General features: G+C 53.4%; 1 protein-coding gene across 6 annotated transcripts in view; it reads left to right on the top strand.

Moving 5' to 3' along the window:
* Positions 1 to 249: 249 nt before the first annotated feature.
* The window catches only part of IGSF9B (immunoglobulin superfamily member 9B), a 96,554-nt gene continuing 70,228 nt past the window's right edge, over positions 250 to 26,575 (top strand). For all 6 annotated transcript variants that reach the window (XM_030538491.1, XM_030538495.1, XM_030538490.1 and 3 more), the window contains exon 1: positions 250 to 548. In XM_030538491.1, the coding sequence (XP_030394351.1) occupies positions 470 to 548 (79 nt within the window). In that variant the 5' untranslated portion in view covers positions 250 to 469. The remainder of the gene's footprint in view (positions 549 to 26,575) is intronic.

Below are 26,575 nucleotides of genomic sequence, written 5' to 3'. Positions count from 1 at the left end.
GATCCCGCCGCCTTCTCCCTGGCAATGCGCATGATTCTGCGGCTCTGTGCTCTGCGCGCTCCAACCCACCTTGAAACGGGGCCTGCCTCCCTCCCTCTGCCCACCGCCCCGGCACTGGCAGCGCCCCAAGCCAATCAACGCCCACTCTCTTTCCCTCCGACCAATAGACGCCAGGCGGGGGCGGACCAGAGGAGCTAAAGAGCCCAGGCTAGGCTACGCCCTGAGACTTTGGCTGAGCTGTGCCTTAGCTACTAGTGCAGGTGCATGTCAGAGAGAGAGAGAGAGAGAGAGAGGGGGGGGGGGCTGCAATAGGAAAGGAGGGATGGGGAGAGTGGAGGGGAGGCAGAAAGATACAGGGATGAGGGCATGAAAAGGGCACCAGGAGGATCCTTTGCACCAGCCAGGGGCTCTGCAATGAATGGTCTCCAGCAAGAAGGGCACTTTTGAGATAGGATGATGCTCCTTATTGATGGTCGGTAGTACTATGATTTGGTATGTGGCCACTTTGATAGCAAGTGTAATCACCACCAGAGGACTTGCAGCTCAAGGTGAGTTGAAGTGCAGCATCTCGCTGCTGTTTTCCCCCTCGTCTCCCAGTTCTCCTTCCTCTAGCAAATAGCCTCTCAGTCTGCCTGCCCCTCTGCCTCTTGATTTTATTTTTATTATTTTGCCCGCAACCCCTGAGTTGCAAGCATCTGACCCTGTTTGTTGTTGTTGCAAGTTTCACTCCGGGAAGGAGGCACTGTCAGGGGAATGGTATAAACTTGCAAATCTAAAGCAGCTGATTTGGGTGCCGGGAAGCTAGTTGTGTGAGTATTTCAAGAGGCTGCCTGCAGGGAAACCTTTTGGTCTGACCAGTAGAAGATGCTTAGAAGAAAGAACAGGCTAGAGAGAGAGTTTTTTTTCTCATACTTTTCTGAGGCATCAGAAGCAGCATGAGTTGGTATTTTATTTGTAGCCTATCTCTTGTATTCTTTGCTACAAGAGCATCTTGAGCTTTTAAGAGCGGTGGTTTCTTTCTTTCTTTCGTTCTCTCTCCCCCCCCCCCCGCTCCCTAGTCGTTTTTAAAGATGTGGGGAAAGCTTTCAGAGACTGTAGAGAAAGTCCAGGTAGACAAATGTAGACTTGGCCAATACATTTTGTTTGTTTATTAAAACGTTATTTTATTAGCCAACAATTTTTTTTAAAAGTGAGCACTCAGTGTTGCTCTTTTAATAATGCTACTAGGGAGCTGGTGGCGGGCTATTCACTCTTTTTTTTATCCTGAAGAAAAATAGCAAAAGGGGGGGGGGGAATCCAGTTTAGCAGAGAAGGAATTTGTTTCTGCTGGTCACCAGGTAACGGCTCACCTTTTGTGTTAGAAAGACATGACTTTAGAGACCTCTTTTGAAGCCCTAGAATTAATAAGTGGGGGGAAACTGAGTCCTTTCCATGTATTTTTTTTTTAATTTAAAGCTGAGCAAACTTAATTATGTAGCAAATGCCAGGTAGGAAACATTTTTTTCCAATCTGTTGTGGACTTGTAGGTGCTTGTGATCAAATGACAGGTGCAAACTTCTAATAGGAGGTGTTGAAATCGATGCAGTGGGCTTGTTTGGGAGGTGGTGGAGAGGTAGGGGAATGCGAAATCTTATTCAGAGATGTGACTTCAGAGCAAAGGTCCTTGTCTTTAGTGATGCGCTGGTAAAATGGGCTGGCGATTCTGCTATACGGCTACCAGTTATAGAATGAGATGAGACTCATTTCATGTGCATTGCTTATGTATGATAGTTAAGTACTTGAAATGATTCCTAATAGTGCCTGGCAAGACAGGGTTTTTTACTCCTTTTAAGGAATCTGCAGAAAAAAAGCTAGAAGCTCCTCAAGCATCTTACGAAAATGCTAATCATGTTAAAATGACCTCCCTGAGGGCAGTCAACCAAAACTCATGAAGTTTATGAAACATTAGCGTGCACACAGCACTGTGCATTGTGTTCTCGGGATTGGAGTCACTTGAATGCTGCAGAAATACTCTCGGGGGCTTTGGAATTTTCTCTCTCAAGAAGTGAACCAGATGAGCCGTGGCTTGGAAGGCAAGGAGGCTGAGTGACTGATCCTGTGTGAGGGAAGGAGAGGAAGCCAGGATATCTCTCGCCCACGCCAACAGGAGGCACGCTTCCTATAGGTTTCTTTCTTCAGCTGCTTTTCACTGGGCCAAAGAGGCCTCACCAGACCTGCCACTCAAGGGGGGTAAAGTTTCTCCTGATTAAAAGCCCTTCCCTGCTTTAGTGAAGGTGCAGTAGGATGTGATCAATGCAAGGTGTCCAATATATATATATATTTTTAAGAGTATATCTCAGCCCCCTCTTTCTCTAGGCATAGGGGCTTTGGAGCAATGTCAGGCCTGCCCTGGTCGTTAATGGCATTTCTCCAGTGGCTTTCATGCTTGGATCCCCAGGAGCATTACACTTAATAAATAAGCCTCAAATGCTCCCTTTGTGAGGTGGGTGGTATCCTCTCCATTTTACAGATCAGTAAACTGAGATGGAGATGTGCTTGAGGTTACTAAGGCAGAGCTGGGAATAGAACCCAGGCGTCCGGATTTTCCGATCTCCTGCTTCAGCCACTTGATAGCACTGCTTGTCATCAGTTGTATTGCCTCATGCATTTGGCTGTCACCAGCAAACCCCTTCAACTTCAGTGAGGGTTATGGTCTCTTAGCTCCAACAGCTGTGGATCCAGAGGGGTGTCTTCAGCCAGCTGACCCTATTACGCCTTCCAGCCAGTGGTGACCAATAGGTCAGATTGCTGAAGAGGTCAGATGACTACTTCGGTTTCAGCAAATGCCTTTAATCAAGGGAGCTCGATGGAAAACAAAATTCTTGACTTCTTGGCGAGCTTAATGCTTGGAAGTGAGATGGGCATCTCCACGAACGAATCATAGCAGTCCAGTGGGCTACTGCAAGAATATCTATAGTAGCCCTTTTCCACCAGTCCTCCATATAATTTTCCGATTGCCTGTATGCTTATTGGATACAAAGGACAAGAGTGGTAATTGACCAGGTTTCCCCTCTCCACTTCCTGAACCCAAGGCTGTAGCCCTGCAGGTAAGCAGTGGTCGCCTTTAAAAGTGACCCTTTCCTGACAGCCGCCAGTATTATTTCTTCTAAGTATAGGGGAAAGCTGGCATCTCAGTCCCGTATTACTGTTTATTCTGGGTATTACAGTAGCACCTAGAAGCCCAAGCCAAGGACTACGGTGCCAGGCGCTGCACAAACACGGAACAAAAAGACCAGACAGTACCTGCCCCAAGGAGCTTACAATCGAAGACGCAAAAGATGGAGACAGGCAGACAGATGGGTGCGCAGGGAAGAATGGTTGCCTCTGTTAGGCTGATGTACTCTGAGGCCAAATACTGTAATGGCCCTCAGATATGGGCCTGCTGATAGGCAACTCTACTCTCCAAGTTCTCCATTGTTGCAGGGTCTGTTGCGCCCTACCCTGATGGCAGGTATATGCTGAGTTAAGGATATGATGTGATGTCCTCCGCCGTGGTTATTCCATGTACGTTGGTGCTTCTCCCTTGCTGATGATGGGCTGCACTTGGTATCTGTAGCTGGTTGAAAGAATTGGCCAAGCCCTTTCCACTAACTGAAATGCTGGGGTCTGCTGAGCAGGAGGATAATTTGCAGGGGCAGGTCCAGAATGACCCTCTGTCTCATGGAGAGGTAAAGAGGGGAAGTTCTTGTTGCTTAAAAATACCATGAATAGAATCTCTTCTTTGCTGGAGGGTCGAGGTGCGGGTGGGGAGAAGCACTCTGCTCTCTTCTTGAGCGGAAAGGGACACTTAACTCTGCGAGTGCCATAGGGAGACCGAGGAACTCCCGCCTGGGGCAGCGCCTGCATGTTAAACATGGGGAAACAGGAATTCTAGGGCAGAGCGTATGCACTGATGGGGGTCAAGGGACTTGGTGTCATGCGTGTGTGCGGGTATACGTGCACATGTGCATTGGGGGGGTGTGTGATGAGTGAGTAGAGTAGATGTGCTGAGTGAGTGTACTATGAATAATGCGTGGGAGCAGACTGTGAGTAGACTGTGCGTGGGGCGGGCGAGCTGTGTGTAGTGAGTCTGCATGTTGATGAGGCTGGAGTGCCATTGTGTGTATCATGAGTGAGTCTATTGTGGATGGTAGGAGAGTGCATGCATGTGCTGTGTATAGTGAGCCGGTGTGATATGAGTGAGTGTGATGTGTGAGTGCACTGTGCATAGTGTGTTCTTTCCGTGTGCTGTCCCAGCTTTGCGCAGGCAGCTGACCAAGTAGACCTTGAGATTACGACAAAGGGTTAAGGCAAAGTGCCCCAGCATTATAAACAAAAACAAACTGGAATAAACAATTTACATCTTACTCTACATGCTTTATAACATGTATCATTTTTGTTTCTGTTTTTGAACAAAACATCCCTATTTATTTCCTTAAACCATCTTCTCTTGGACTAAATTAAAATGCATTTGTACCAGCTGAAATATGTTTACGTAAATATTCAGTGCCTAGTATGCTAGCAAGAGCTTTGCCAGATTTGTGTACTGAACAGTGAACTTGTCGGCATTTCCTTTATACCCTGGCCTAACTTTGGTGGTTCTCTTCTGCGTTAGGCCTCAAATCTTGCGTCAGGCCCAGTGCTCCAAGCTCTCTCTCATGCACACTGAGGGCTGTGGGGGTGTCCCCTGTGCATAATTGTCCTGCGTGCAAGGGGCCCGTGAGCGTGTGTGTGTGTTGTGTGTCATGAGTGAGCATGGTAGAGGTTGGTGAGGTCAGCAAGGGCCCTGAGTATATGTGTCCTATGCAGTGTGTGGAGGGGTTGTGTGCACAGGAGGTCCGGAAGGAATTTCTCCCTGAACTCTCAGGCAGGGCAGGCTGATGGGGAGAGCTGTCTGTGGAGGGCTGCTCTGTGTGATTCCTTAGAGCAGTGGTTTTCAACCTATTGCCCACGAACCTCTGGGGCTCCACAGACTGTCTAAGATTTCCAAATGGGTCTGCAGCTTTGTAGGGGTCTGAAAATGAAAAAAGGTTAAAAAGCACCGTCTTGGAGGGATGCCTAGCTGGGCCTCAGAGTCCTGGCTCTGGAGAGCTGTTCTGTATCCCCTTGGGATTCCTCCATGTGCATCATCTCTGCTGGTGCAGTCCGGCAAGGTCTTACCCTTAACCTGTGGCTCTGAAGCAGGACAGAGCTGGGCAGCTGTCTGCATGAGCTTGACATAATATTTTGCATTTCTGCTGCTCTTCAGCAAATAAATGCTGCTGGAATTGTGGGCAGGTGTGCATGCCCCTTGTTGCTAAAGCTGCTGATGCTTCATCACAGCGTGCAGTAGATACTGTTTGGAGTCTCCTTCACATCCCCTTTGATAAGTGTCAGTCCTCCTAAGTCACTGATTGAAGTTCTTAAGGGCAACACTGTGTCGCCTTGGCTGCTGTCTTTTTGCTTCTCTTCCCCCTTTCTGCCTGCTTCTAGCCTCTGCAGCCCTCCCCAGGTTCTTGAGGGGTGGCCAATTGGCAGTGAACTGATGCAGTGCAGTCTCCGCCTTCTGCTCATCCCTCCGTGCCCCAGATGAGGAAATACGTGCTGAGGAGTCACTTGGTAACGGCAGGATGCTGTGCTGTGACTACTTTGGCTCTGTGGTCCTGCCCTTGGCCTGATCTCTCTGAGTGTTAGCCGGGAGTCTGCACTTTGGCTACTTGGGGGTCTGCCCTTCTCTGTCCATCAGTTTTGCTGCAGGGCGGAGGTGGGTGTGTAGCTGTCTCCCTTGTGTTCTCTGTCGTCTCCTGTCCAACAGGAAGAAGGAGAGAATCAGGCTACAGGAGACAGGGCCGGTGGGCTGGGCTGGGGGCTCTGCCTGTTACCGTGCCTTCTGTCTGAGGCCCTCAAAGACCTGAGAAGCATGAATGATGGGAGAAAGCATTGTTATCTCCTTGTTTCAGCTGGGGAAATTGAGGCACGGAGCGGGGCCGTGCCTTCCATGAAGTCGTCTTGTGAGCCAGTCGCAGAGCTGGGATCAGCACTGACTGACCCTGACCCCTGATCCTGTGCCTTAGTTAATTACAAGACTTGGTGATTGTCCCTGCCCTGTAAGGGGACCCTCCCCTGCCTTTCCAGGGAATTCCCTCCCTTATCTCCAGCTCAACAAGGAGTTCGACCCTCTTCATGTAAATGAGAATCACTGTAGCTGAGGTCATGGCATGGCCCTGAGACAGACCATCACTCCATCTCCGTGGGATGCACTCAGGTGCTCCCGCCAGCTGCAGAACTGGCCCTTTGCAGTGCAATCTCTCAAGACGGGGCTGGTAACATTGGGTGATAAGTCTCCATGCTGCTCCCTTTCCAGTGTGGAGCCCCATGACTTGGCATAGCAGATCTCCCCCGACAGCTCTCCATCCCTTGTCCTGGATCAGAAGCTTCGATTGCAGGGCTTAACGAGCAGGGACCGGAAGGATCATTTTAAGGCCTCTGCTAAAAGCTGTGGGTTCTTCCCTCACTGAAAGTAGCTCCCAGTGCCATGCTCCTTCCTTCCTACAACTTGGGGACTCCAGGGGAAGAGAGGGCAGCAAGGACCTCTCTGGCCTGGTGACCTTGCCACCCCAGCCCAGCTTTCAGAGACGGCTAGGAGGCCCACACCATGGCTTTAGTAACAGCGTGGATCCCACAGAGTGGGAGAAGGAATAATACAAGGAGCGGTCAGCTCAGTGGGCCTCTGATATTACACCAGTTTCACAGAGGTGAGACTCTCCTGGGTTCAGTGGCGTTGCTGTAGCTGTCATTGGAATAAGGCCGTATCTGTCAGGGAGCGGCAAGGGGAGAGCATCTGTAAGGATAAAGTTGTGGGTGGTTTCTTCATCCTTGAGGGTTTGGATTGAAACTCTGACATTTCTCTCAACAGTCTGCAGGAGCTACTCTGGCTTTGTCCCCAGGCTGCTCCTCTGGTGCTATAGGGATCATCGCTGGTGGGGCTGCTTAACTCAGCTGAAAGGGGCTGCAGAAGGTGATGCTGAACTCTGAGCCTCGGGGTCTCTGAAGGTCCTGGCTGCCCCTGCTGGAGCAGTGTCTCTTACCTTGTCTTGCGTGAGTTAGAGCACAGGGGGTTGGGAAATGGCATGCCAAGGACTCGGTGTGGTGTTCCATGCCTTGGATCTCAACACCCTGCTTGGGAGTTCATGGGAGCGTTTGTACTGGGCCCCGTCTGCCAGGATTGTGCATCTGGCCCCATGCACCTTGCCCGGTGTTGGGTGGGAGGGCTTGGCAGTGGGATTTGCACTGAGTATAAATGGGGGAGCTCTGGAGTTAGCACATCCTAGGTCGCAAGCTTTGTGGACATAGCTTTCTCCCTTCCCCTAGTGTGTCCCCAGGGCCTGGGGGCTCAGAAAAAGAGGGAGGCGCATGAATGGCTGTCAGACTGGGAATAAGGGCAGATTGTGGTGGTGGTGGTGGTGGTGGTGGTTTGGTTTAGTTGCATGTTGTAGAAAAACCCACCCAGTGAGGTCTGGGTCCTGGGACATCCCTGTTCCTCTTCTGTGCTGCAGCCACAAAGAGGAAACCTCTGGATAGAACGTGGGGTTTGGGAGAGTTGGGGCAGGTTGGGCTATTTCCACATCTATCTTTTAATCTTTGCTCAGTGGCTGAACACTTGGGTGATCTTTTCTCCCCCTCCCTGATGTCTAGTAGAGGGACAGAGGGGACCAGTAATTCCCCAACCTCCGTGGGGAGCAAAGACTAATCTGATTTATCTTGACTACTTTCCAGCCTCTAATCAAAGAGCAATGTAATCGCCCAACCCCAGTGGCAGTGAATGTCTCTGCTGGAGTCTCAGCCTGGTAGCATCTCACTGATTGGGGAGGGGCGGTTTGTGCCTTTTGCTGGCTTTCTGCCCCTTGAGATCCTCAGTGAAAGAGGCATCATGGATAGGAAGGCCCCATCTCCCTCCATGGCCCCAGCTCTCTGTCTAGCGAGAGGCCTTGTTACTCCTCTCTTCCGTGCATGGGGGCATCCCCTCCGGGGAGAGACCAGAGGAGGCAGGGCTCTGAGAACTGCCCCCTCTGGAGCTGTAGCAGTGGCTCTGTGCCCTGAGTAGGGGATTGAGGAGGTGGGTGCGTGGCTGGGTCCGCTGCTCGGCCTGGAGTGCCCGTGCTGGCAGAGATTGGAAACTGAAGAGGGGGCAGCTGGCAGGTGTCTAAGCTGGCAGAGTACAAAGTGTTTGCCTTGGAGTTGTTATTAGTTTTTGGGTTATAAAATCGCTGTGTCCGGAGTTGCTGTAAACATGAGCTAGTTTCCTATGTACTGGCAATAGAAACCACCAGCATCTGGTTACCAGCGTTTGCAGGAGGCAGACGGGCTCTGGCTGGGCTATAGGTTTTGTCACACCCCACTTGCACCCACCGGGCCATGCCTGCTCATACCTGCTCCTCTCCTGTTTCCTCAAGGGTGTTGATTCATTTCCATAGGGTCCTGGTGCACCAGCCGCTAGAGCGACCCCACTCTCCCTGTGGGATGAGGTCTGCTCTGAGTGGGGAGAAGGGTTTGTGTGAGGTCACCAAGCTGACAGCTGGATTCGCTGGGGATGGCTGAGTCTGAAGCAGGTCTCTGACCCTGGGGGTTGTTTCCGCTTGACTTTCCTGCCGCAGCTGATCAGTGCTGAGTTTAGGGGTGGGGGGAGCTGGTGGATGAGCATGTGCGAGCGGCTCTAGGGGCAGCCATGTAGGCAAGCATGTGTGCGCTTCCTTTGTGTCCCACTGCCCTGGAGGTGGATTCCAGGGGATGCTTGTTATGTACGGGCTTCCCTTTCGTGGGTGTCTCCTGCTTTGTGTGCAGATTTGGCTACCAGACTCCAGCACTCCTGATTGTAGGGCTGACCTGCATGCACCCAACTAACTGCTTGGCAGCTGTCACTGTCTCGCCAGCAGAGCAGAGCGCTGCCTCCCTTAAAAGCACTGTGCTCACATTCAGAGGGAAGAAGGATCATCTTGTGCATGGGGGTTGGAATGTTACTGCTGCAAGGGGACTAGGACTGATGCTTCAGAACAGGCAGCTTTGTGCTGTTGTGTTGTGCCTGGGTCAGTGTTGTGCTAGTCTTAGCAGGTGGGAGTGTGCTGTGGCTTGGGTCGGACAGGGGAGGGCTAGGGTGTGGGTAGCCTGTGGCAGAATACTAAGGCCCTCCTTTGCTGCCCTCGAGAGGCACCGGTATGTGGGGATGGACCTTTGCCATGTGCATCTGGAACTAGGAGAGTGCTGCCATGGATTGTGGCTGGTGGCAAGTTATCTCCTAAGGGGAGAGTTGGGTCTGGGACTAATGTACGAGATGGGGGCTGGAGTTCTGGCTTCTACTCCGGCTCTGTCACTGATCTGCTTGGTGGCCTAGTGCAAGTCACCTTCCATCTCCGTGCCTCAGTTTCCCCATCAGCGATGTGTGGATAACGCCAACCTCACCAGGATGCTGCGGCTTAATTCCCAGCTGCAAAGCACTTGAGGATCTTAGCACAAACCAAACCTCAAAGCTAATCCATCGATATCAGCACAGCATCTTTGTGAGTGTGCTCCCTTTCTGTGTGTTTGAAGGGGGAAGGGAGCCCCCCTCCCACCCCTCCCCAGAGTAGGCAGAGCTGTCCCATGGTAAGCAGTGGGTCTCTGACCACGTTCGCTGGGCCAGAAGGCATGGGGCATGACTCCTGCAGTGGGACTTGCTGAGGATGTGGAGTCTGTGTTTCGGAGGTGTGATGGAGTATCCACCCCACACAGGGCTAACAGGCCTTAGGATGGCCAAATAGGCCAATTAACTGCAGGCTGCACCTGCTGGAGGAGGAGCCAGGGAGAGAATTGAAAGCTGGCTCAGCTATGCAGGAGCAAGTGGGGACCATGAAGCCAAGTAACAGATAGGGCAGTCACTCCCTGGGAGGAGGGTTTGGAGCTGGTACACCCGGAGAGAGAAGGGGTACCAGAGTAGAGGGAAGCAGTCTATGGAAGGAGCCATGAGGGCTGGGAGAGGAAAGCCAGGAAATACTGGGTTGAGGGTCCCTGGACTAGAACCCAGAGCAGAGGTTGGACCTAGGTTCCCCTACCACCCACGGCAGGTGTGGCATAGACTTGAGGCAGTGAATGGGAAGACTGCCTAGGACTGCTGACGGAAATACTTCGATATACCCCAGACGGGCGGGAGGGGGGAATTGCAAGTGACCTGGTTGTGGGGCTGAGTCACAAAGATGACGCTGTGGTTCCTGGAGTGAGAGGGGCTGTTAACCAGGGAGACAGAGTTGGAGCAATGACATGCAAATTATGGAAGGGGGCGTTGGCCTTGGGAGCTAATCCCCAGAGTGACCAGGAGACACCAGCCCAGTGGTGAGGGGAGCGGTTAGAGGCTTTGTCCCTCAGGTGCTAGGTAACCATGGTCTGTTCTTTGGAGGTTGCTCCAGGAAGAAGCAAGGTACCATGGCTGCTGCTTGAAACAAGTAAAGAAGAAGAATGCCAGTGTCCCGATGGGTGTTCAGTGTCCAGTAGTTTCTGATCTCAAGGCTGTGTGTGTTTTGAGCTATAGGTGAACACCTAAAAACTGCAGCATTTGGCCACGTGCTTTCTGGGGGAACTTTATTTTTAACAACTTCTGCATTTAACTCAGCAGAGGCAGCATAGTCTAGTGCAGTGGCTCTCAAACTTGTGTACTGGTGACCCCTTTCACACAGCAAGCCTCTGAGTGTGCCCCCCCCTTATAAATGAAAAACACTTTTAAAAATATATTTAACACCATTATAAATGCTGGAGGCAAAGAAGGGTTTGGGGTGGAGGCTGACAGCTCGCGACCCCCCCCCCCCATGTAATAACCTTGTGACTCCCTGAATGATCCCTGCCCACTAGACCAGGGGTTTCTCAAACTAGGGGTCAGGAACTGTACTGGGAGTCAGGAAACCTGGGGTCTGGCCTGGCTCTGCCACTGACCAGCTGTGCAGCCTCGGCCTAGTCTCTCATTCCACCCTTTGTCTTGCCTACCTAGATTGCAAGTTCTTGGGGCAGGGGTGCGCTGTGTGTGTGTGTGCTGTGCTCAGTGCAAGGGGTCCCTGATTTCAGCTGGCACCTCTGTCCTACTGCAATGACTCCCCCTTACATACTTAACTACAGTTTACTGGACTTATTTCTCTAGGAATTGTCTTAATTGTATAATCCCTGTCTCTCATTCATGTGGCCTGGAGGTAGTGGTGGGGACCCGCAAAACAGCTTTTGGAAAGAGATGGTGGGTAGAAGATACGAATGCTGTCTAGCATACTGGCTGGGAAGGCCTAAGGACACTGCCGTGATCTTGTACTCTTGGATGGTGCCAGGGGAACTTAAATGCAACCATAGAGGAGACATGATCTTACTTAGAGGGTCACCGGTGAAAGCCCTGTCCCCTCTGCTGCATGGTTCTCTGCTTCTGAAAGAGGGGTTTGAACTTGAAGCTTCAGGGAGCCTGGTTACTCTCAACCTGATGCATAGGTCATTAAACTGTCCCCTCTGGTTATTCCAGGTCTTCCCCTCCCTCCTTCTCCCATTTCTGATGTGTGACCTTGAGGCAAGTCACTTGACCTATGTGTGTCTCAGCCAATCCATTTGGAAAATCAGGTTAAAAAAGCAGGAATCTTGCTTCAAACCCAGATGCTGCTTCTGAGCTGAGGCAGAGAAGTGAGGGAGGGAGGGGGAAGGTCCTTGATTGTGAGACGAGTGGGAGCTGTTATCCTGGGTGATGGATTCAGGCAGGGGGGGGAAGGGGAGGAACGGGTCAGGGAGGCAGGTGCCCTCAGAACGACACAGATACCCCAGCAGCAGTACAGCGAGCCAGTGTTCTGGTTGGGAAGGGCAGGCAGCCTGCAGAGTCAGCCAGGCTTCCTCAATAGTTCTTTAGATGACTGAGCAGCTAATTGCAGCTTTTTGTCATGTGCAGTTTCTAACTGGTTGAGCAAATCCCCACCGCTCAAGCCGAGCCACTCGCTCCTGTCATGTTCTGCTGGTGATGTGATCTGGGAGGGAGGCAGATGGACTCCAGCTCTCTGCTACCCTCCTAGTTAGCAGGGTTTTTGCCATTTTACAGTCTCTTCCTAGAGCAGATCCGCCTGCATTCTAGTGCCTCCCCCTGATGAAATGCCAGTGGCTTGTCATCCCCGATCCCTGCAATATTCTGCCTTCGATGCTGTGAATGGGATGTGTCAAAGCAGATTTCATCTCTGCACCGTGGATTCTTGCACTGCTCTGCAGGGTGAGAACAGGCCTCTTTGTTACTGCTCTCTGAGAGCTTTGGGTTGGGCTGATCGTGCCACCCTGGGGTATGTCTGGTGGATAAATCATCACGGCCCTGGGGTTGTGGGTAGCATGGCGCAGCTGGGCTCTGTGGCTTGTGCATCTTTCCTCTCGACTCTCCAGAAACTGGGCTACGATTGGTTGGGGGTGGAGGGGAGGGTCGGGTCCAAATGGGTCAGCAGTACCTCTATGCTGATTGGTCAAGGCGCCTGCAGGGTCAAGACTTCCAGGCCTCTGATTGGTGGTGGAGTGGGGAGGGGGGGACACACATCTGTCACTGGTCTCTTGGCCCCGGATTGGTAGGGAGGCACATCTTTCAGGCTTGTTGTCAGAATCCCATCTGGCCCTGTGGAGTGGCAGTGAGCCCGTTAATTACTTGTGCGCAGGGCCCCCTGCCATCAACATCACGCTCTGGTGGGATGGTGCTTTCGCGTCCTCTGAGCTTTCCCGTGACCTCAAGTGAACCTTGCGATTGTGCTGGCTGAGTGCGGAGACATTGCTCCAGTGTGCTGGACGCTCCGGGAGGCTCCTGCTGCACGGCGTCCCGGGGCACCAGCGAGGCATTAAGGGCTCAGGCAGCTCTGCAGGCACTGGGGGATGGAGGGAAGGCTTATGTCACCATTCAGGCAGAACTGATTAGGGGAGCATGTTTGTCTGCTGCTCCTCTCTGGCTTCCCTGGACTGGTGTCTCATCCATTATCTGCCATATGGGGCTTTCAGGGAGAATGCTTGGCTGCCCCAGGGCAGCGCCAGAGTTCATTTTACCCGGTTGTGTGCCTGTGCTGTGCTGGTCCACAGGCAGCGTGTGTAATGAGTCTACTAGTTGCCTGGTATGGATATGAAGAGTCTCCTAGCCAAGCCCCTCTGGCTGCGTGAGAATTCCTCAGCCTCGCCTTCTTCCTGGGTGGTTGGGGTTATCCCCATTTTCAGGAGGGTTGTTGAGCACAGAGAGGGGCAGGCCAGAGATCTGAGCACCCCGAACCAGGAATGAGACTTGGGGATCTAGACTCTGAACCTGCCCTGCCCTGCTCTGCCTTGCCGGATCAGGCGTAGAACCCAGGTGCCCTGACTCCCAGTTCACCTGCTCTAAACACAGGACCCCACTCCCCTGCCAACTTTGCATTGTTTCAGAGGCCTAGAATGCACTCTCGTATGGGATTAGTAGCAAGAGGATGGCAAGGTTGAACCTTTGGGGTTAGCAGCAGCCCACCCAATGAAATGTCCTTCCTTTTCTTCCCCGCTTGTAGTGGAACTTTGAGGGATTCTCTGTTATTAGGTGGGTCCCGTGTGCCCAGCTGGCTGAGAGGGTCTTTCGGCTGGGCTTGATGCACCTTTCTCGACCCCTTTCTGCCTCTTTTCTCCCCCCGTATAGCAACTTGGCACCAAAGTGAGAACAGCTGCGAGGCAGAGCCAGTGACAGAGCATTAATGCGGCTGTTATTGGACACTGTCTGTCGGAAGTGGGGCCTGGATTCACCCCGCAAGCGGAGTCCCATGTGCTTCCGTCAGTCTGGCACCCTAGAAAGATCTGGGGGTTGGAGAATCGGTAGAACTGCTGCAGTTGCCCCCTGGTGAAGAGGGAGGGAGCCAGCGTGGCTCTGACCCATTGGGATAAACCTGGGAATGAGATGGCCAAGTGGAGCAGTGGAACTCAGTTTTGAATATTTGAAGCCTGTAGGCATCCAGATGAGCTGAAAGGGCTGTCTGTGTCATGGGCTGGGTGGCTCTCCTGGGATAGGCAGAGCAGCTCTGAGTGCATGTCCCTTCCCCTCTCCCTCTGTCAACTGAAGGGAGTTTATGGGGAGGAGCAGGCTGGCTAGGTGGAGGGATTGCAGGAGCTCTGAATGCCCAACATGTCTCTGCTGGACCAGGGTGATGGGAGATGTGCCCATGTGCTAGGGAACCTATGGAAGTACAGCAGTAGGGTGTCTCCTCCCTGATCTCGCTAGTGAAGCCTTGCTCATGAACTCCTATTTGTGAGGCAGGTGGTGTCTCCACTTCAGAGATGGGGGAAACTGAGGCACAGAAGTTGGGTGTGTTGGCCAAAGGAGCATAATGAGTCTGTGGCAGAGGTAGAAATGGAACCCAGGAGTCCTGACTCCCAGTCCCCCCTCACCAGTTACTGCAAAACAGTGCTTCCCTTGGAGCTTCAAGTAGCCCCCAAGAATCCTGATGTCCAGGCTCTCCAGGAAGGAGCTTGCAGCGGAATCCAAGGGACCTGACTACTTGGGCTGCTGCATGTTCTCTCTCGGGACTCCTAAAAGGTCCTGCCACAATAGCATGTGTGTGGTTGTATTGTGTTCTAAAGCTTATTAGAAGGACCTAGATAGAGCATGGGACAGGCATGCCTCACATATGGACTGAAATAACCCCATGAAATGTTCAGAGACCTTAGTTCTGCCTTTCCTGTCATTGCTGATTTGATGCACCCAGCCACAAATACAGTACCTGTCACCGCACATTTGCTCTGCTCCACTATTCCATCTGTCATGTCCCAGCTCAGGGTCTGACGCTGCAGTCCACAGCTATGGCTCTGTGTTGATCCAGAGTGTTTTACATCCCTCATGGCCACTCTATGTCCTGGAGGTGATGGGGATGTTCAGAGTACTCACGATGGGGCAGTAGAGCCATGAAGATGCGTCCACCAGGATGGTGGGGTCCAAGCTGTCAGAGCTATAACAAACAAGAGGCTCTTTCTCTCCCTGCCATGCCCCAGAGAAGTGAGAGAATCCACAATGCAGGTGTGAAATCAGCTACCAGCTCTATCAGAACACCTCTGAGACCTGAATGGATCCTACAACAGACTGACAGTGTCTGCTTAGAAAGATACTGCCTCATATGTGATGTGCCCGCCTCCTGCTGCTGCCTTGTATTTCCACCAAATGGGCTGTGGAGTGCAGAGGACCTACTCATCCTTTGACTGCGGGGGGAGGGAAGAGAGGGGAGGGAAGAGAGAGAGGAGTGGAGTTACTTCTATTGGGTATGCACTGAACTGTCCAGGAGCAGCAGGGCCTGTTTGTGTGTGGAAGTTCCATCAGGGCCATGTTTGAAATGTGAGCACCCATGCCACTCCTGCAGCATTGGCATACATGCCTGCCCTGTATTTGTCTGCTCACCATGCAAAGTGGCGCTTGCAGAGTGGTACTTTGTGTCCACGATTCATGGAGTTGCATGGGGCCTTTTGGTACCCACATCTCTTCTGTATCTCTCCGTAGGGCCAATTGCAACCATTCAAAAGTCACGTGTCAGACCACAGAAATCATGAAATGTTTAAATACCTTTGAGATTCTTTTCATTTGCCCTCTGGCTTTTTAATCTTTAGGTCCCATATGGGTCATGTTCTCAAGCTTTTCTTCACAAACACAAGGGCCAGAAACTTACTTTGTAAATGGAAGCTGAAATTCTCACCTGATCACATGCCATCAGGAGCTGGGGCTCTGAAGAACAGCCAATACTGTGAGACTCGTAAAACTCTGGGAGCTGGTGACACTGATCTCTCTAGCACCTGTCACTTTAGTATCTATAGTGCTGTAAGTGGCAAGTTTTTTGGAGTGCACCATGGGTATGCGTGCATATTTTGTGGACTCAACAGATACCTAAAAAATGTGACCCCGCCCTGATCTGGTAGAGTTACTGAAGAACCCTCTGCTGTTGTGGATGTTGCCCCATTTCCATGATCTCTTTTGCCAGATCACAGATGTGGTTAAGTGCCTGAAGGTATCCTAAATGTGTGTAACTGCGTGGGACTGTCCCCAAATGTACGGCTTGGGTTGGAGGTGCAGTTAGCTTTCCCCCCTTGTCCCTCTTCCCTGCCGCAAAGGTGTGGGATGCTGGCATCTCTTGCAAGATTTTGAGCCCTGTGCTCCTCACTCTCCCTCGGAGAGGGGAAGTTAATAGACTGGAAGGGTAATTCTGGGCTGAGGCCACTAATGTGCAGACAGAGTGAAACTTGCTAGTGAGACAGGGGCATCTAGCCAGGTATGTGAACCAAGCAAGAGAGGGAATCCAGAGCAAAGAGCAGGGCTGGGGGTGATCCCCACAAGAGCTGAGTGCTTGTAATTGTAATGGATGGCAGACAGACAGCTTTCCTCACATGGAGGTGAAGCCTAGCCCTGCATGTGGTTGCCCTACTGGCTTTTCGATTAGATACCGGCTCTGTAAGCTGCCAGAAACTGACCTGTTTTCCTTCACTTACTGTGATGCAGTAGGGACTGTCTGTGTGGGGTCGGTCTGCTCAGTCTGTCCTTGAGCTTGGGGCACTGGGACCGCATGTGGCTCCTCTGGCCACAGTGATAGCAGCTCATGTCCTGTTGGTCCCCTCGAATCGATCGGTTGTCCCTGATGCTGGGCATTCCCCTTGGGAGGGTGTTCTCCCTCTTCCCCCTTTGGGAGGTCCCAGGGTGAGACTCACCCTGCATTGTGGCAAGCCTGTTCCTTTGGGACTCCTCCCTGCCGCCCCCCGACAGGCTCTTCACAAACTCGTCGGCCAGCCACCCTGCATGTCGCAGGTTCTCTGGCTTTTGGTCCCTCAACCACAGCCTCAGGCATCGCTCATACAGTTGCTCCAGTACCAGCAGTTTAACCAGGTCTCCCTTCGTCTGGGCCCCATCTGCCCACTTGCTGGCATATCCCTCCATGCGGGCCGCTAGTTGCAGATATGAGATCTCAGGGGTTTTATCCTGACTCCAGAACCTTTCCCGGTACATCTCAGGAGTCAGCCCAAACTCACGCAGCAGGGCCTGTTTGAACTGTTCGTAGTCCTCTTTCTCTTCCGCTTCCAGTTGACGGTACAATGCCACAGCTTTGGAGTCCAGTAAGGGGGTGAGAACCCAGAGCCTGTCCGCAGGATCAACCTGGTGCAGCTCGCAGGCCGTCTCAAAGTCATCCAGGAAGTCATCCATGTCCTCTCCCTCCTTACACTGGGCCAGGATACATTTATCCAAGTTCCGTGCAGTCCTGGGCCTCCTCTCACTCATCGCCAATTCCAGCTCATGATGACGCTGTCTCTCTTTCTCCTCCCGATCATGCTGTCTCTCAAGATCCTCCAGCTCTCTCTCCCATTCCAGCTGCTTCCTCTCCATGGATGCTGAGCTTCGCTGGGACGATCCCCTGCTGGCGGGTGAGCTTTGCTAGGAGGATCCCCTGCTGGCCGGGGGGGGGGTTACAGTGCCCTCCCCCCTCCCTGGCTCAGGTTACAGGCTTAGGTCCTGTCCCTCACCTAAAGTCGTCCCCGGCTCTGCCATCCCCCACACAGACAGTCCCTACTGCATCACCAGGTGTGTCAGCACCTTTGCCTGGGAAGCCAGACAAAGGAAGGGGCTGGCTGGGGGGAGTTAGTTTGGTTTTGGTTTTGGGCTGGGTGGTTGGAATTCAGGGAATCCCAAGCTGGGGCTAAGCTTCCTGAACCCCAGAAGGACTTGACTGAGGGGTCCTGGCTGTGCCTACAAGCTCTGCTGTAACCTGCGTTCCTGTTGTCCAATAAACCGGTTTTACTGGCTGGCTGAGAGTCACTGAGTCCAAGAAAGAGGGGTACAGGGCCCTGACGCCCCCACACTCCATGACACTTACATCTCAGCACTTCCATTCCAGAGGCTACTGCAGGGCATGTGCATGCTGCCCACTCCCTCTGTGCTAAGCCTGTTTGGGGCCTGGGCAGCAGTGGGCACGAAGCACTTGGCAACTGTGAGGGCAAAGTTGCAGGTGTGTGTAGTGGATCCTGCTGATCCATGGGCCCTGCAAGTGGGAGAGCACCAGGGCCATCAGGTGGCTCTGACCTGCCTGGACTCTTCCTTTTCCCTCTCGGAAAGAGGGAGTGGGATTTCAAACCCGGCTCGTGTTCATTCGGCTTCAAATGGTGTTAGCCCAGGAAAAGGCATAGAGCTGGGCCCCTAGTCACTTGGTGCCGGCTCCGTTTGAAATGGGGATGTTTTTGAAACACCCATGGATGCCTTTCGCTTGCTCAGGCTCCCTTGTGCGTTCCTTTTTCTTGTTTGTTTGTTTGTTTGTTTGTTTGTTCTCTCTTTCCCACTCATTCCTTCCTTCTCTCTTATGCTCATCCATTCTCTTTCTCCATTCATGCTTTTTCTCCATTTGCCTTGTTGGTTCTCCCTTTCCTGTGTGTTCACTCATCCGTTCTCAGCTGTGCTTTTCCTATGTGGCTGTTTCTCCACACACACACACACACACACACACACACACACACACACACACACACACACACACACACACACACACACACACACACACACACACACACACACACACACACACACACACACACACACACACACACACACACACACACACACACACACACTCCTATTCCCCTCTTGTTAGTTAATGAGCTGCTTCTAGGAGCTGAAGTTAACAGCCTCTGCTGCTTGTGGGTGGGCTGTGAATCTTCATGCCCAGCTGACACTGGCTTCCCCCTGGCTCTCTCCTGATTGGCGGGGGGTGGAAATTCCTTGCTTTGGCCATGCTGCCTGGAAAGGGCTTATTGCCAGGTCAATTAGAAGGGAGGGAGGAAAAGGGAGCATTTACCTCTGCATGAGACGGTTCTCGTCTGTTCTGCTCATCTTTCCAACAGAAAAGGGGATGGTGCAGTCTATCCCCTCCAACTTAGCTGCTGCCGCCTTATGGAAGGATTTCAGGTCCCAGAGTCTTCTGCAGGGATTTGTTCCATCACTTCTTAGCTGTCCGCCTGTCTATGTGGATGACTCTGGTTTACCCCTTGGTCTTAGCCCCCTCATGGCCTGATTTCCAGAGAGGCGGAGCACCTGCAGCTCCTGGTGAAGCAGTGTTTCTTCAGCAACTTGGAAAATCAAGTTGTCTTTGCCTGGAGCTGAAGGATGGGACGGTGATCTTCAGAGATGGATTGTCGTGTAGAGGTGGATGGCAGGGACGTCTGTTGAAGAGAACTCATCACCTTAGCTTCTGGGCACAAGATAATAGCTAATGCTCATGAATCCCCTTTCATCTGGTGATCCCAAAACACTTTCCAAATGCCATCACCAATCAATAGAGTGCCCTGGCTCTGCCTAGCCAGTCAGAGATACGCATTCTGCCTCGGAATTTGCAGGCTCAGGCAGTGCGAGGTGATGACAAGCCAAGAAAGGGAGTTCAAGCAGTGCAGCATAATGGACGGCATCTTACGGAGAGAGTGAAGCCTATTCAATGCTGGTGGTTTTGAGAAGGGGCTGAGGCAGGAGGGGAAATCCAAGGGGTGGGACGGGCTGCAGGGAGAGGGCTTTGGAGGAGGTGTATGAGGAAGACAGACCATTCCAGGCACAGGGAGGTGAGAATGGGAGGAGGGAGTGAGGTGAGGAGCATTGGGGGTTGGGCTCAACCCCCTCCTCCTAACTTCATTCTCAGTGACGGGGAGCCAGTGGAAAGAAGTGAGGAGCAGGGGGTGGGAGAGACATTGTCAGAGCAATGGAGGAGGAAGCTGCATTACTTGCTGGATGATGGGAGAGGGGAGGCTCCAGAGACAGAGGTTGGAGATGGCTGTTGGTTCTGAAAGTGGGGGGTGGGTGTGCGAGGAAGGAGTGGGAGGATCCTGGTGGTGAGGAAAGGGAGGAGTCCCAGACAGCCCTGAGCTCAGGTGGGAGGGGAAGGGGTGAAGTGGGCAGAGGGGATCTGCGTTTGTGGTGCATGGTTTGCGGAAGCAGCAGGGCACCCCCAAGGAGACACTGGGGAGATGACCACAGGCTGGAGAGGGAGATACAGAGCTGCGAGTGTTATCAGGATAACACCAACAGCCAGAGCATGGGAGGTCACTGGCACAAGTGTAGAGAAAAGGGGGGCAATGAGGGAAGAGTGCGAACAGCTGACTCACCAGCACCCCTTCCTGCAGCACCCTGGGACTTCCCCAGACGGCCAGAGAGTCCCTTCCTGAGCTGGGCACTGTGTTCCCATACTTCCCTCTCCTTTCCTCCCCTCCCTTCCCCTCATCTGCTCAGAGGCCTGTGTGCTGTGATGTGTTAGGGAGGATGGTGTTAAACTGGTGCGGGCTATAATTAAATGGCTCGTTATTCTGCTTGCCATCGTCTGTGCTTTCAGAGCTGGGGGCAATGGCTTCCTTCCAGACGTCACTGGACCCTTTGTATCAGGCCTCAAGTTACACGGCCTGTGCTATTTTTTGTCTCTCGTCTGTAAAAGCCTCTTTGAAGCTGCCTTGGAGAATGGGCTGTCTTGTCCCAGCCATTCAGCAGTCCCTGAACAGAAAGATTTGACACATCAGGGCTGGTGTCATCCTGAACGTGATACTGTTCCTTGCATGCCAGCGGAGAGCGCTTCCAGCTCCTGCAGTCCCAACCTCACTCAGCAGGAGCCACTGTAAGGCATAATGTTAGGAATCACAGAGCTGCTCCGGCATGTGGCCCCCATCCTCTCTTGACCGATACCCTGGGCAGTGGGGAAAAGGTGGTACCACGGTGTTGGGTATCCATCCTGTGAATAGCTGTTGCTCGTTCTTTCCTCTCTGCCAGGCCCTGCAGAAGCTGCTGCTGCTATTTCTTCCCCTTTTGTGATGAGAAGGTTGAATTATAAACTTCCTGCGAGGAAGGGCCATGAAATACAATCGAGTCGAGAGCAAATTAAAGTTGCTAATCGTGCCGAGAAACCCAGAGGCTGGCTGTGAATGGCCATGGTGGGGATCAATCGGCTGTCTTGCTTGACATGGCACTGGGGCATCTGCTTCCAGTCGAAACTCACCTATTCCCAGCTGGAGCCAGGTGGTGGGCTGGGAGCTCCTCCCTCCTCTGCTCTTGGTCCCTTGCCATCAGAGCAGCATGGGCTGTGCTCTCATCAGATCTAAGCTAAACAGCATCAGGCCTGGACAGCAGTCAGATGGGAGCCCACTGGCTGTGGCAGGAGGTAGCCCTGGTCATGCTTTATGCAGTGTTCTTCCCTCGAGTCAGCATTGAAACCAGTATCCCCGTGTTATGAGGGTGGCGGTGGCAGGGAGTTGCCTGCTGTGCTCTCACAGGAGCATAAGTAGCTGACACAAGGCGCTGAGGTCTGCGCTGACCACAAAGTGGGCTTTGTTGGCTAGCTCAGTTCTTCACAGCCACATTCAAACACGACTGAGTCCTTCGAGAGAGCCCCTTCCGGGGCTGGATTGGTAGAGCAGTGTGCCTCAATGCTGTAGCCCTGTTTGCGCAGGGTGGGGACAGCATCTGCTGGCATGGGGTAAGGTACAGTTTGCAGCTGGCTGGTGTTGGTCCCTTCCCCTGCAGCTGGCCAAACTGCACTGAAGCCATAGGGGTGTGAGCTGGTTGGAATCTGATTCTGAAACAGGTTCAGCAGCTGTGGGGAGAGACTTGTTTTGAATGGGGCCTGCGCACATCCATGCGCCCTGATGCCGAAAAGCGGGAGCAGAATTCTCAGACCTGGAGTGCAGCAGGTGACGTTGGGACATCAGAGCTAGCAAGGGGTTGCCCTACAGCCAAGCTGGGAGTATTGGCTCAGCAGAACTCTCCTGGCCAACACCCAGCGCCAGGCAGTCCCCTTGCCTGGTGATGCCAATGACCAAGTTCCCTAGGATGGGCACCATTGTTGGGTCTGCCTGGCCTTAGCTGAGGAAAGACTGGGCCCTGTGCTATGGCATTGTTCCTCCCCTCCGCCCGCCTTTCCTGGTATCCCTTCCAGTCTGGGCCAGCCCAGCTCCTGCTTGTAGCCGGTGGGGTTCAAGGCACTTCCTAGTCTCTCAGCCTTACCAACAGAATCCTCTTTCCTCTTGCTGTGGGGGCAGCACTCCAACGTCCCCACGCTTGGTTGGGAGCAGAGGTCTGCTCTCGGTGAAGCCCCCTGAGCTGGGTTTAGCTTCCCCAGCTGTGAGCTTCTGGAGGCAGGTGCTGAGAACCATCGGTGCTCCCAGCACACGGCGTCCCTGGCTGAGGTTACTGTTTGCTTGATGACGTGTGTGAGGGCAGGAAATGAGCGTTATTGGACCAGACAGAGATGAAAATTCAGGGCGATAAGCTGGAGCTGGCGGAGGGAGCTGCTGGAATTGGAGGAGAAGGGAGCTGGTGCTGTGTCAGTACCAAGAGCCGCTAGTGCTGGGTATCTGGGGCTGGGTGAGAGCAGGAGGCTGCCACTTATGGTGCTTTCTCCCTCTGGCGAGCAGCCTCTGGGTCTCCTGGCCCGATCCTGTGAGGTGCTGAGCACCATCCACTCCCGCTGACTGCAGGGGGCTCTTGCACTGAGGCTGTGTCTGGGGCGTGTAAGCAAATATCAAAGCCTTCTTTGGCTGCTCTTTCACGCATGCTGCCCAGACCCTTTGGGTTGACACGGCTGAGGCCTGGCAGACTCATCCCATCAGTGCTCCTGGGTTAGATGGCATAGGAGGCAGTACGAGACCACTGGCCCTACCAGTGCATATGGTGGTGTCATTCTCTCCCCTCCGGCCAGCCCCTCCCCTTGCCCTTCTGCTGCTCTTGCTGGCCGTGTGGAAATCTGAATGCTCCTCAGGTGAATGGAGGGCCTGGTGCTGACTGGAGATAAGAGAGCTGGGGACTGTGCCAAGGTGCATCAAGTCCTACGTGTGCTGGCAGGGCTCCAGTTGTGTGTTAGGGAGACACTGCAGCTGCTGCGTACCGGCGAAGGCTTGGATGGGCTCCGAGCTTCTGCACTGCACAAGCTGCTAGCCGGGGAACACTGGTCTGGCAAGGACGTGGGAACCTGCTCACTCCCTGTTGGGCGGGGGGCAGGATGGATGCAAGTCCTCATACCCTGAGACTTTGGGGCCTGGTAAAGAGGTCTTGCAGATTCTCTTGTGGGGCAGAAGGGTTAACAACCTCTGCCCCCCAGACTAGGGTGGCTGTCAAATTTTGGGAGACCAAAATCCTGCAGCTCTTGCTCAGCCACTCATCCCCTCCCCACCCAGCAGTTGAAGGAGATTAGCATGAGTGCAGGATTGGACCCTCATCCAGGAGGGCTGCTCTGACGAGCCGAGCAGCCTGCCCCTCCTTCCTCTGTCCTAGCTCGGGCTCACACAAGGTGCTCTCACCAGCATCAGTTTGAATGTGGTAGCTGCTGTCCCATTTAGATGCGGGGAGATGGTCATGCTGTGGAGCCAGGCAGGTGGCTGGGGGAATCTCCGGGCAAACCCCATGATTTCTCGTGCTAGAAGGAAGGCTGGCTTGGACCAGGCTCCTGGGCAGTTTGATCTCAGATGCCGGCTGAGGCCTAAGGAGAATGGTTTGGCCTTCAAATGCCCTGTGCGGACCCCAGCCCCTCCCTCTTGCTGCTGCAGCTGCTGTGCCGTATCTCTGCCAGGCTGTGCGGAGCCTGCTGTGGCATCTGAAAGCAGGAGCCGCTCCAGAGCTGTGGCTAGTAAGCAATGACTTGGGTTCCTCATAGCGTGGGGTGGCTGCATTGTAGAGGAGAGGGTAGTAGCACAGAAGGAAACGTCCCCGGGACACTGGAATGAGAGAGGATGGATTCCAGTCCCAGGACCCCCTCAAAGTATTGCAGATTTCAGGGGTGGAGTGACAGCTGAAGTCACCCCATCAGCTGATGAGGTGCAGAAGCCTTGGCCTCATTAGAAATGCAGTGATAATGAGGCCCAGGGAGGTGGAAAGGAATCCTGCACAGGTGGTGTGAAGCCCAGGGATGGGATGGTGATGAGTGGTGAAGGCTGCAGCTACTTGGTGCGTGGCTCCCCTCTGCTTTTAGACATGTTCTCACTCCCTAGTGGTGGTCTGCAGCCATGCACCTGTGGTGTGTGCATGACCCAAGTGAGCAATTACCCTCCCAGGCGAGAGACGTGGCCCCTCCATGCCCACATGCTAGGCACCCTATCTACCGCTCAGCACGCACGCAGCACAAACCTTTCTATTGTTCCCAGGTCCCTCCTAATACACCTGCACCCCAACCACCCCTCTGCCACACTTCTGCCTGTTACACGTCACCCCAGGTACGTTCCTCCTCCGGCTACAGACCCCATAGCCTTCGCCTGTCCCCGTGCCTGGGCTGACGAGCTGTAGAGGTGCTATGCTCATGGCTGGTGGCCTTGTGTGATAAGACTCGTACATGTTTTTTCCTGCACTGGCGCAGCTTGCAGAGGAGCGAGTCTTCGGCTGTTGCCTACACTATCCCAGCAAACGGCGGCTTACCACTGTGCCAAATCCACCTGACTGCTGTGTCCCCAAAGGGACTTTGATTATCAGCCTGCACAGGGGCCCCGAGGGGCCTGTGTGGGCCGTTTGCTGGTTTACGTTTGTGTCTGAGCCAGAAATAACCAGTGATGTTACTCTCCTGTTGTGGAAAAACAGTGATGTCACTATTGGCCAATCAAAGCTGGCCCTGAAGAGCAGAGCGAAGGATCTGGGAACATGCCTCCCTGAAGAATGAAGATTCTTCACTGGCAGAGGCATCAACAGCCTGAGCGGCTTCCTGGCTGCATGCGGAAAGGAGCCTTTTCACGCTATAAAAGCTCCAATACCCGAAGCTGCAGTACCACGGAGCCGCTTCCCTGATTCCCCAGGCTCTGCCTTCTGCAGGATCCAGGCAGGAGCTAACTGAAAGGAACTTTCAAAAACCGCTGCTCTCCTGTCCCTGGGAGAATGGCACAGGCTGTAGGGGAGCTCACAGCAGCCCCAGCCTCTTCCAGCAGGCGTCTCTGCAGGGAATGGGGCAGGGCACCAGTTGTGATGTGGTGGACGGCTTCTTAAGCCCCAGCCTTGCTTTGCAGACCTCTTTTGTAGAGGTGTTAGTTTTGGGGGAGCTCACAGTTACTGTAGTTCCAGCATTTCACTGTAACAGATGCGCTGGGGAGCAGCGCTGGCTGCAGCAAGGGGCTCAGAGGAACAGCAAAGCTAGCCTCTGGCAGCTAAGGGTGCTGTGGGGCATGGTGTAGGAGCAGCAGGGGCTGCTAACAGCTGCTTCGGCCCTGACTTGGGTTGGGAAGATTGTGTGGAGGCTGGTGGGGTGAAGGTTGTGGAATTTCTAGGTTGCAAAGGGTTTTAAAGCTCTCTCTCCTCGCCTCTGTCATGCTGAGGCTGGCTGGCAGAGGAGACTGGCCTTGTGTGCCATGAATATGGTACCCCCAGGCCTTACCACACAGCTCCTGCTGTGGAGAGACCCCTTGAATGGGCTGTGCAGGGTAGGACTGTATGGGCTCCCACCCGCCTCCCAGCACTTGTAGGAGAGCAGCTGGTTCTCTGTCTTCTCAGAAGCTGGCTCAGAGGATGGAGAAGGGGGGGAGCGGGTGTGCCACAGCGAGCAGGTGTGAGCCCTGCACCTTTCCTGCAAATTGTGTACCTGCTGTATCACTGCACTACCCCAGTGATTGTGCAAGCCTGGAGGGGCCATGTAGGGGAGGCAGTGTGGTCTAGTGGATAAAGCATTGGACTTGGACTCTGGAGATGTGGGTTCTGTTTCTGTCTCTGCCACTGGCCTGCTGGGTGACTGTGAGGAAGTTCCTGTGTTGCTTTGTGCCTCAGTTATCCCACCTGGAATTGGAGTGAAAGATGCAGATCTTTGTAACACACTTCGAACTCTATAGATGAAGAGTGCCAGGGCTTGCTTTTACTTGGCCTTGAAATACAGCCTGCCTTTGGGAGAGCATAGTTGTTCCACATTGAAATTGCAGAGGGGTGAGTTATCCCCAGTAGAAGTTGGCCAGAACTTCAGTGGCACAGTGGGCCTTCGGTCTTAGGATTTATCTGAAAGATTGTGCTGTCAGCAAACTAGCACCCCCTAGCCTCAGCCCTGGGGCTTTTGGGTCAGAGCTGACTCAAATGAAAGAGCCACCTGCTGCAGCTGCAGCACCATTCTCTGCAGCACGTGGGTCTTTTTCTCTCCTGCCGTGACCTGACCTGATCCAATCCTGCTAAGCCTGGGAGGAGTCCTGTGTTTGCAAGGGGAAATGGGTTAGCTACAGGCTCCTGATAGCGGTTGGGAAGGGGCTGGCAGCAGGCTTGGGAAGAGGTAGAAAATACCTGTGTTTGGACTGTGGAGGCTAGCTTTGGTCTTTGGGAGGGGTGATGTGGCTGGTGCAGGTTAGTGGGGTATGGACATTGCAGGGGGATGTGGAGCTATGGGATAAGTCTCCTGGCTCTTGGCAGATGCATGTGGCAGGTGGGGTGGTTGCGAGGGCAGGGCAGGACTGGCTCAGGATCTGGGGATGGATGTGTCAGGTGGGTTCTTGGGGTGTCCAGTTCATCGAGCATCTGTTTTAATGATGCTGTCACCGCCCGTTGGGCTAAGCCTGGGTGGTGTCAGCACTTTTCCTTTTTGAAAGGCCCATTCCAGGGGTTTGTAGCTCCTTGCGTAATTGGCTGGCGAGG

This window comes from Gopherus evgoodei, chromosome 19 (genome assembly GCF_007399415.2).
Source record: "Gopherus evgoodei ecotype Sinaloan lineage chromosome 19, rGopEvg1_v1.p, whole genome shotgun sequence".
Taxonomy (NCBI): Eukaryota; Metazoa; Chordata; order Testudines; family Testudinidae; genus Gopherus; species Gopherus evgoodei.
Note: the sequence above shows the minus strand (reverse complement) of the source record. Positions and strands in the feature narration are given on the sequence as shown.